The sequence below is a fragment of the Protomyctophum bolini genome (genome assembly GCF_963924005.1).
Source record: "Protomyctophum bolini genome assembly, chromosome: 20".
NCBI lineage: Eukaryota > Metazoa > Chordata > Actinopteri > Myctophiformes > Myctophidae > Protomyctophum > Protomyctophum bolini.
Window position 1 is genome coordinate 5,201,487 of NC_137881.1, and position 9,670 is coordinate 5,211,156.

Below are 9,670 nucleotides of genomic sequence, written 5' to 3' on the forward strand. Positions count from 1 at the left end.
CTGAATGAAAACTGAATGAGATGATTACACAAATTAGCAACACGGGCAGCTGGCCGCCCAGGTGATCTCTAAAATGTACAACATGAGATGAACAAAAAATAATGCAAAACACTGTTTTTTTATAGAAAGACTTTTACAACAATCTTACGCAGCAACTGAATTGCGATGTACTGTACACAGTGAAATCCTCAAGAGTCAAGAAATTAACGACAAAACATGATGTACAAAATGGCCACCCGACATTGCATTTGTATGCATCAAAACAGCGAATGTGAACATGGATAATATCAGAGCTGCATCGAAATCGATGGGGGAGCAAAACAGCAGCCATTCATCAACAGGTGGAGCTGCAGGGCGATATGCACAAAATTAAATATGTTTTTGACTAAATACATGGGACGATAATATTGTATTGTGTTGATATTTTCACAAATTTATTGTCCAAACGTTTTTAACCCATTTAGACCTGAGAAAAGATTATACAAATACCTCATGTCGTTCTCAAACATTTTTCATGTCGAGGACCCCCAAAAAATCTATGTAAATGGCCGCCGACCCCCATCTGAAAATATGTTGTTCATGCAGGGACCCCCCCCAGAAGCTAAGATTTGAGTCAAAAACACTCGCTCTGAAAGAACACATTTTCAAAGATTTGCAACACAATTTCGCAATTTTTCAAAAAATAAATCAAATATTTTTTGTCAATTTGGACAACTTCTGAAAGTATAAAATAGGGCTTTAATGATTCAAACCGGGAAAAGACAACACTTGCCATATCACAATATTATGATGGGGCAAAAATCCCACATATCTAGTCTCATATCGCAATATCGATATACCGGTAATATCGATACACTGCGCAGCCTTAGTGAAAGGACAGACCCTTTATAATGAGTCCAGTGCACCACATTTCACTGTGAACGGTTCGATTCCCTCTGTGGCTCGATGACGGGAACACATGGCACTATCTCGACAGGTACAGAGGGGATGTTAAAGGCTGGATTCCCTAGGTTTCATGTCCCGGGATTTGAACCTGGATCCCCTCGCGCACTCGCGTTGGGAGACTTTGCCACTCTTCTGAGAGGGGAAAACCCTGCTAGGCCAGGATGGATACTAACGCTAATAACTTGTCGACCAGTAGGTGTCCTGCCTGACACCTGGATCTAAATGTCTCAGTGGAAGAGTAGGGAGATGCATGTTTTATATAGTATTAACATATTCTACCATACAGAAAAATAACCTCGTCTTCATTTACAGTGAATCAGTTCCAGATTGCAGTTTTAAGACTGGCATAACCAAAAACAGTAGTGACCCCACTTGTGAGTCAGTGAGGTCCCATGTCTTGCTCAAAGGCACTTTGATAAGACACACAGACACAGAGGGGCTTAGAATTGAACCCGTGACCTATGTGTTAGAGGGTGATGACATTTGTAATCTGCCCTGCCATCGGACAAGCAAGACTTTCAGTCACTGTCACTGTCACTCTCCTCCTCCTCTCCCTCCTCATCACCGCCTTCCTCTTCCTCCTTCTCCGGCTCCGGCTCCACGAGGCCTGAGAAGAAGTCGTCAGTTCCGTGGGCCTTCTTGCTCAGGGCCTTGAGGCGGCCATCTTTCTTCTTGCGCTTGCGGTAGTCGCTGACCGTCATGGCCGCCAGCGACGAGATGTCCCAGAACTTCACCAGCTCGTCGTGAGCGCAGCTGGCCAGGAAACGTCCGTCCGGCGACTTGGCGATCTGTTCGATGGGCTCGCCGACGTGCTGCCCGATGGAACCGATCACGCGGTTGGGGAGGATGTTGATGGCTCTGTAGTGGAGGGGAGGGAGAGGAGGGGGGCAGAGAGAGATACATTTATGAATGTGTATTGTTCATTGAGGAAAAAGACCATCTGGATAACGGATATGTACACTGTAAAAATGCTTAGCTAAGGCATACATTGTTACTTTTCACTCTAGCACCTAATATTGTCAATGTCATATTGTACAACTACTTTGACATTCAACATAACAATATATTATAGGCCACACTATTAATACTCATGATCATTGTCTCCACCAGACTGAAGGCATGGGGACTTGGGGGGGAGAGACCAGAGGCGTTGGGGTTCATTGTTTAGACCTGGCCCAGTCTAACTTCAAAGAGAGCCTACTTTGGCAGCACACGTGCGCATGCAAATTTCTGTTTAGTATAGCAAACCACAGCATGCAAGCCGCCGTTGTTGTTGTTTTAAATGGTCCCCCAAACCGTTCACACTTCACACCTATCGGCCGGGGATGCGGCCCCCCCCCCCCTGGGTACGGGATGCTAATTTGCCAAGTCAATCATTTGATCCACGTTACGTGCCTGGGACTAGAGACTATTATATAGTTATTATATTATATGCTTTGCACCCTGTCCGTCCATCCGTTACAACCACCGTGTCTCTCCTCTCCGGAATAATCCTTATGCTTTCTTGCTATGCTGTCAAGGAAAAGGAGTCCGTGTTGCAGAACTGGTGATTTAATAAACAAAATAATAATTAAAAAAGGACAAACGTGATCAGCCAGGGTTCTAATTCTGTATCCAACCTCCGTAGTGAACAACAAAAGTAATATCTCTCTTCCTCTCAATAATGCGACCGCTTCCCTGCACACCAGAACAGAAAGTAAACACAAGATATCCCATAATACTCCTCGTCCCAGCCCGCCAACACAGTTAACCCATTCTGGGCGGGCACCCATTTTGGTGTTAGCACTATGGTATGCTTTAGCTATAGAAAAATAGCAGATCTACAAGCTCATAGCGCGCCACCGAGTGGCGCGCTACGAGCTTGTAGGTCCTGCTATTTTTGAAAAATCGAAGAACGACTGACATTTTTAGAATCTGATCTCAGGTCAGAATGGGTTAATCAGACCAGTGTGTGTCCCAGTGGAAACCTCGTATGAATCTGATCTCAGGTCAGAATGGGTTAAAGGAACAATCCCCCTGTATATATACACCTTAGGGTTACACAGTGTGTGTCCGTCCTTCCATCTAACCTCCGGCACCCTCACACTGACCTTATGACTCCGTCGACGGAGGCGGTGCACAGGATGCTGTCGGTGATGGGGACGACGCAGTCCACGCTCTCAGCCTTCAGGGCGAAGCGGTCGCTGGTGGCGCCGAAGCCGTCCCAGTTGAAGATGTAGACGGTGCCCTCGCTGGAGCCGCACACCACCTTCCTGCCGCGCTTCATCAGCGACACGCACGTCAGGTCGCCGCTCTGCGGCTCCGAGAGCAGCTCGAAGCGCCGCCGCTTGATGTTGAACACGCCCATGGTCATGTCTCCACTGTCAGATTACAGTCATTAATTACATTAATGGTGTTGAACACGCCCATGGTCACGTCTCCACTGTTAGATTACAGTCATTAATTACATTAATGATGTTGAACACGCCCATGGTCATGTCTCCACTGTTAGATTAAAGTCATTAATTACATTAATGGTGTTGAACACGCCCACGGTCATGTCTCCACTGTTAGATTACAGTCATTAATGACATTAATGATGTTGAACACGCCCATGGTCATGTCTCCACTGTTAGATTACAGTCATTAATTACATTAATGATGTTGAACACGCCCATGGTCATGTCTCCACTGTTAGATTACAGTCATTGATTACATTAATGATGTTGAACACGCCCATGGTCACGTCTCCACTGTTAGATTACAGTCATTAATTACATTAATGATGTTGAACACGCCCATGGTCATGTCTCCACTGTTAGATTACAGTCATTCATTACATTAATGATGTTGAACACGCCCATGGTCATGTCTCCACTGTCAGATTACAGTCATTAATTACATTAACGATGTTGAACACGCCCATGGTCATGTCTCCACTGTTAGATTACAGTCATTAATTACATTAATGATGTTGAACACGCCCATGGTCATGTCTCCACTGTTAGATTAAAGTCATTAATTACATTAATGATGTTGAACACGCCCATGGTCATGTCTCCACTGTTAGATTACAGTCATTCATTACATTAATGATGTTGAACACGCCCATGGTCATGTCTCCACTGTTAGATTACAGTCATTAATTACATTAATGATGTTGAACACGCCCATGGTCATGTCTCCACTGTTAGATTACAGTCATTCATTACATTAATGATGTTGAACACGCCCATGGTCATGTCTCCACTGTTAGATTAAAGTCATTAATTACATTAATGGTGTTGAACACGCCCATGGTCACGTCTCCACTGTTAGATTGCAGTCATTAATTACATTAATGATGTTGAACACGCCCATGGTCATGTCTCCACTGTTAGATTGCAGTCATTAATTACATTAATGATGTTGAACACGCCCATGGTCACGTCTCCACTGTTAGATTGCAGTCATTAATTACATTAATGATGTTGAACACGCCCATGGTCATGTCTCCACTGTTAGATTACAGTCATTAATTACATTAATGATGTTGAACACGCCCATGGTCATGTCTCCACTGTCAGATTACAGTCATTAATTACATTAATGATGTTGAACACGCCCATGGTCATGTCTCCACTGTCAGATTACAGTCATTAATTACATTAATGATGTTGAACACGCCCATGGTCATGTCTCCACTGTTAGATTACAGTCATTAATTACATTAATGATGTTGAACACGCCCATGGTCATGTCTCCACTGTTAGATTACAGTCATTAATTACATTAATGATGTTGAACACGCCCATGGTCATGTCTCCACTGACCACCACCAGGGGTTAGATTACAGTCATTGGATTGGATTAGATCAGTGGCTCCGTATTCTGATAATAATCAATGGTATAGAGCAGTGCGGTTCCCAAACTTTTTCATGTCAAGGACCCCCCAAATTGACACTCATTAGCCAGCGGACCCCCCATTTGAAAAGATATGCCAGGGACCCCCATAAGAGAAGATGTTTATTACGGCTCTATAGCAGTGATTCTCAACCCGTTTAATTTCAAGGACCCCCCGGTTTGACATGCATTAGTACTAGTCTCCTCCTATGGCTGGAACTATATCCCATTGAGATAGAATGAGCACTTCCGCATTCCATTGTTACAATGGGAGTCAACGCTAGTGTCGCCACTCTCTTGCTATATTACTCTGGGTCTAGGGTATTAGACTGCCGTACATTGCAGGCATTCAACCTGTTAATAGCAACTTTAACCACTTAAATCATATTGTATTGTCTGTACTGTACTGACCTGGATGTGAGCAGAGTCTTCTTGGCCTGGTCTATAGCTATTCCACTGATGTAGTCCTCATGATGCTTCATGTCCATGAAGGACGAGCCTTTCCTCATGTCCCACACCTACGCACAAAGCATACAAGTATTAAATGGTAAATAGTGCATTTATATAGCACCTTTATCCAAGGCGCTTTACATAGTGCACTACATTCACCCATTCATACACTGATGGCGGCGGAAACCATGCAAGGCACCAACCAGCACATCGGGACCAATTGGGTTCTTCAGTGTCTTGCTCAAGGACACTTAGCCGTACAGCTACAAACTCATAGCGCTGAGGTCTGCTATTTTTGAAAAATCGAAGAACGACTGACGTAGAAACATAGCTTTTTCAGAAAACTGTCAGGATGTGGCAGACATTTGTAGAATCTGATCTCAGGTCAGAATGGGTTTTAAGCAGACCTTGAGTGTGCCCCCATCGTCCCCGGTGGCCAGGATGTTCTCGTCCACCAGCAGCAGAGCGTTGACGGCGACGGCGTGGGCTTTGGGCACGCGGGTCAGCAGCCTCCCCGTCTCCACGTCCAGCATGTGGATGGACTTGTCCTTGGAGACGCTGACCAGCTTCTGTCCGTCCTGGGAGAAGGACAGCGCCCTGCAGGGACAGGTTAGAGTAGACGTGACGACATCACAATCAACTGAACCTTTCAAGTGTATAAAAAAAAGATCTTTTGAAAATAGCCGTTCTACAAGCTCTGCTTGGGGGCAGCGGTGGCCGAACGGTTTGCGGAGCGGTCTTGATACCGGAAGGTCGCCAGCCCGGACCGGCACGTTAAAATTACCACCGCTGAAGTGCCCTTGAGCAAGGCATTGAACCCCTACCATTAAATGTTCTATGAGCAGAGTGTGGCTGTAAACAAGCATCTCGAGCTTAGTCCACTTCCCTGGGTAAACAAAGAACTTTGCTTTGCTTTGCTTACAATATGTCGCATCGCGACACATTGTGAGCTTGTAGATCGGCTATTTTGAAATGGCCGAAATGTATATAGGGCTGAAGTGGTTAATGTATGTTTTGTGATAATAACCTAAATCTAGGTAGTAGAAGTAAAAGTATTGGAAATACTCCAGTGAAGTAAAAAGAAAAATGTAAATGTAAAAGTAGTTAGTTACTATAGCCCTCTCTCTCCCTACCTGCAGGACTTCATGTGGTGACCCGACGACCACACCTCCCTGGTCTCGCCCTCCGTGCAGGAGTAGGCGTAGGCGTAGATGTCCCCGTCCAGGTCGCCCAGGGCCACCAGGTCCCGGGTGGGGTGGAAGGCCAGCGCGTTGGCAGCCGCCTCCAGGCGGATGTCCTCGGGCGTGTCGCGGACACGCGGCTCTCGAGGCTGATGATGATGATGACATAACAGATAAATAAACAAACGCTCAATAAGGGGAGACATGGTCTAGCGTAATTATACTATGCAGCCGTTTGTTGCAGCAGCACAGGAATTGTACAGCAAATACATTACGCTATTAAAGCCCCAACTGACGGGGCGCGCGCACGTGCGTGCGTGCGCATGCAGGACACGGTTGTGTACAGTGTGTGTGTGTGTGTGTGTGTGTGTGTGCGCGCACTGTACAACTGCGACGATGGGTCGTGCGTGCGTCAGACAACACCAGCCGGCCAGGACAAATAACATAACTGGCAAAGACGGGGCATGGTGTCTCTCACTCACACACACACACACACACACACACACACAAACACACACACACACACACACACACCCCACTCCTGGATCCTTGCAGGACCCCTGCTAGCCCCGCAAGCAGAACCCGAATGTAGTAAAGTTTCTGACACTTTTATGACTTTACTGCATTGGGTCCTGCTTCACGTGGGGCTGTCGCCAGTTACGCACAAACAAATACAATGTAAACACTCCATGAGACGGACTTCTGCGCGCTTTTACCATGGTTATTCATGTATTGACTTACGAATGTGCGAACTATAAGTACCTTACATACCATACCGACACATCTCCTGTGTCGCGGAAGCCGTTAAGTATTTTTAATCCATGATTGATTAAAAATGTCGCTTCTTCCTACCTTGTTTATTGACACCTCATTGTACCGCCTATCTGGCTAGCTAGTGGTGCTACAGCTATGACGGAGCAGATCAAAGGCAGGGACGTTGCCCGCAAAGCCAACCGCACATCGGGAGGCGGTACAATAAACGGTAAATAAACAAGAAGAAATCAAAGCGACATTTTTAATCAAACATGGATTAAAAATACTTAACGGCTTCCGCGACACAGGAGATTTTATCAGAGGTATGTAAGGTACTTATAGTTCGCACATCCGTAATCAAACACAATACAAAGCGCGGTAATAGCGAGCAGATCGAAGAAAGGTTGAGTTTTTTATATCCGCGTTCCAACAATCGCATTGGAAAATCTTAGCTTGACCAGGGACCCTACGGGTCAGCCCGGTTCGGTTCGGATTGGGCTGACCCAGGGGGTTCCGAGAGGGGCTAGACCCCTGCATGCATTCCCCATGGATCTCTCCTGGATTTAGGTATCAAACTCCCAAAATTCACCAGAACTCAGGAACTTACATCTACATCCACTTAAATAAAGAACTATGGTAATTATTAAAGTTGGATCTTTCTTACACTAAAATTCACTACGTTTCTGGGGGACACCCCCCCCCCCCCACCAGTCAGTCAGTCAGTCAGTCAGTCAGTCAGTCAGTCAGTCAGTCAGTCTCACACACACACACACACACACACACACACACACACACACTCACTTCTTCTTCTTCATCCTCTTCATCGTCTTCATCCCGTTCCTCCGGGACGGACGCAGGTTCAGGTTCTGTGGTCTCCTCCCCGGGTCCGGGTTGTGTAGTCTCCTCCTCGGGTCCGGGTTGTTGTGGTTCTGTTAGAGGAGGTTCTTCACTCAGCAGCGCCGGGAGCTCTTCAACGTGCTCCATGGACGCCGCCATGTTGTTTACTGTTCTTCTTCTCTCAGTCTCTCTGGTATGGTTCGCGTCAGGCAGCCTGCAGAAGAGATGGCCAGAGTTGCACTGCTGCCTCCTAGCGGACCACAGAGTGTAATACATTTTAGGTGGCATTAAATTCCTTTATAGTGTGAAATTGACTAAATCGGTTGACATGAAATAAAATGTTGTTGTTGTTGCAGGTCCTATTTTTATATAGAATATTGTAAACATGTATTAGTATTTATAGCCATGTGAGCTACTATTTATATCTACATCCTGTGCATTTAAAATGATCAACAATAAGGTTTTTTCATTGGCTGCTTAATAATATGATAAACAACAAATCTCGTAATAGCCTATAAGATTCGGTAGAGGGCAGCACAGCGTTGTTTAAGATGATCATTAACAATATGTCAACTCAGCCTTCAATCCAATACAGACTACAGTGTGCTTTACATGAAGTGAAAAGTGCACACAGTCTAGCAGGCTATATATATATATGTATTTTTTTTGATTAATTGAAAATGGTGGGCCCTATTGTAAACAAGTGTATTGCTTTATGGTGTTTAGTTTTTGTATTGAGTTGTGCTTGTAATGTACTGTAATTCTGCAAACTGTTAATAAATCAATCAATCAATTATAATATTGGGGTCTATAAATCATGTAATAAAACAAATCGGGTCCTATATGGTTTCAAACTGGGGGTTCTTGAAATAAAATATAAATAAACTAGAAAAAGTGCCCCTCAGGGCACAGGTTTGTTTGTGATAGTGTAAGCTATAGACCGATATGCGTGATGTATAGGCCTATATGGATAAAATATTAAATATAAAGAAATGTGTTTTGCAAAAAATCCGTCTAAAAAAATCACACCTGTGTGAAGTGATAAGGGGCGCTCTTATCATCATGTCATCACCAGTCATATACATCATCTCATTCTGGCCAATCACAATTTGCGTCCACACTTTTGTCTTTTCTAGGAATTGACCTGTTATAGTGAGATTTAGCAAAACATCGGCCTCATGGTGGCGTCATAATTCAGGCCCCAGAAGAATTTGGGGCAGAGGTTACTCAGCATATGCAGACTGCAGAGTTTGCATATGCAGACACAGAGTTTTTGATTGATTGATTGATTAACAGTTTGCAGAATTACAGTACATTTCAAGTACAACTCAATACAAAAAAAACTGTTTAACTGTGAGTGGACGTCACGACACCATAATAAAGCCTTACACTTGTTTACAATAGGGCCCACCATTTTCAATTCATCAAAAGTGCAAAAGATAGCTCTCCCCGGGCCCATGCATGCTTTCGGCCTGGTGGAGACAATGTTGCATTAAAAAAACGTTTATACAGGGAATTCCTGGTGCAGAAGAAGTTGGGCAGAGCAAAGGAGAGGGGCGGAAACTATAGCCTCGATCGGTCCCACTCCCAGCCTTACTCATCTGAGAAGGAAACCGGAGAGGAAGGAACTTTAGGAAGAAAAAG

The 9,670-nt window shown here is 44.8% G+C and overlaps 1 protein-coding gene across 2 annotated transcripts; it reads right to left on the reverse strand.

The window, feature by feature from the left end:
* Positions 1 to 168: 168 nt before the first annotated feature.
* On the reverse strand, positions 169 to 8,177 carry wdr55 (WD repeat domain 55). 2 transcript variants are annotated; one of them, XM_080792005.1, is made up of 6 exons: positions 7,991 to 8,177; positions 6,389 to 6,585; positions 5,663 to 5,852; positions 5,217 to 5,323; positions 3,036 to 3,305; positions 169 to 1,803 (listed from the first exon to the last, which is right to left on the reverse strand). In XM_080792005.1, the coding sequence occupies exons 1-6, from the start codon at positions 8,171 to 8,173 to the stop codon at positions 1,464 to 1,466; spliced, it is 1,287 nt and encodes a 428-aa protein (XP_080648131.1). In that variant the 5' UTR covers positions 8,174 to 8,177; the 3' UTR covers positions 169 to 1,463. The 2 variants fall into 2 exon arrangements, with proteins under 2 accessions (XP_080648131.1, XP_080648132.1); XM_080792006.1 differs by having other exon boundaries at positions 6,389 to 6,578; positions 7,987 to 8,177.
* Between the last annotated feature and the right edge of the window lie 1,493 nt (positions 8,178 to 9,670).

What these genes read in the sequence shown, in the direction of transcription:
- wdr55 (XM_080792005.1), bottom strand. Translation starts at nt 8,173, where the DNA reads ATGGAGCACGTTGAAGAGCTCCCGGCGCTGCTGAGTGAAGAACCTCCT. An exon ending in CACCACATGAAGTCCTGCAG is followed by an intron (nt 5,853 to 6,388) that starts GTAGGGAGAGAG and finishes CTGTCCCTGCAG; the next exon opens with GGCGCTGTCCTTCTCCCAGG. An exon ending in ACGATGGGGGCACACTCAAG is followed by an intron (nt 5,324 to 5,662) that starts GTCTGCTTAAAA and finishes CTTTGTGCGTAG; the next exon opens with GTGTGGGACATGAGGAAAGG.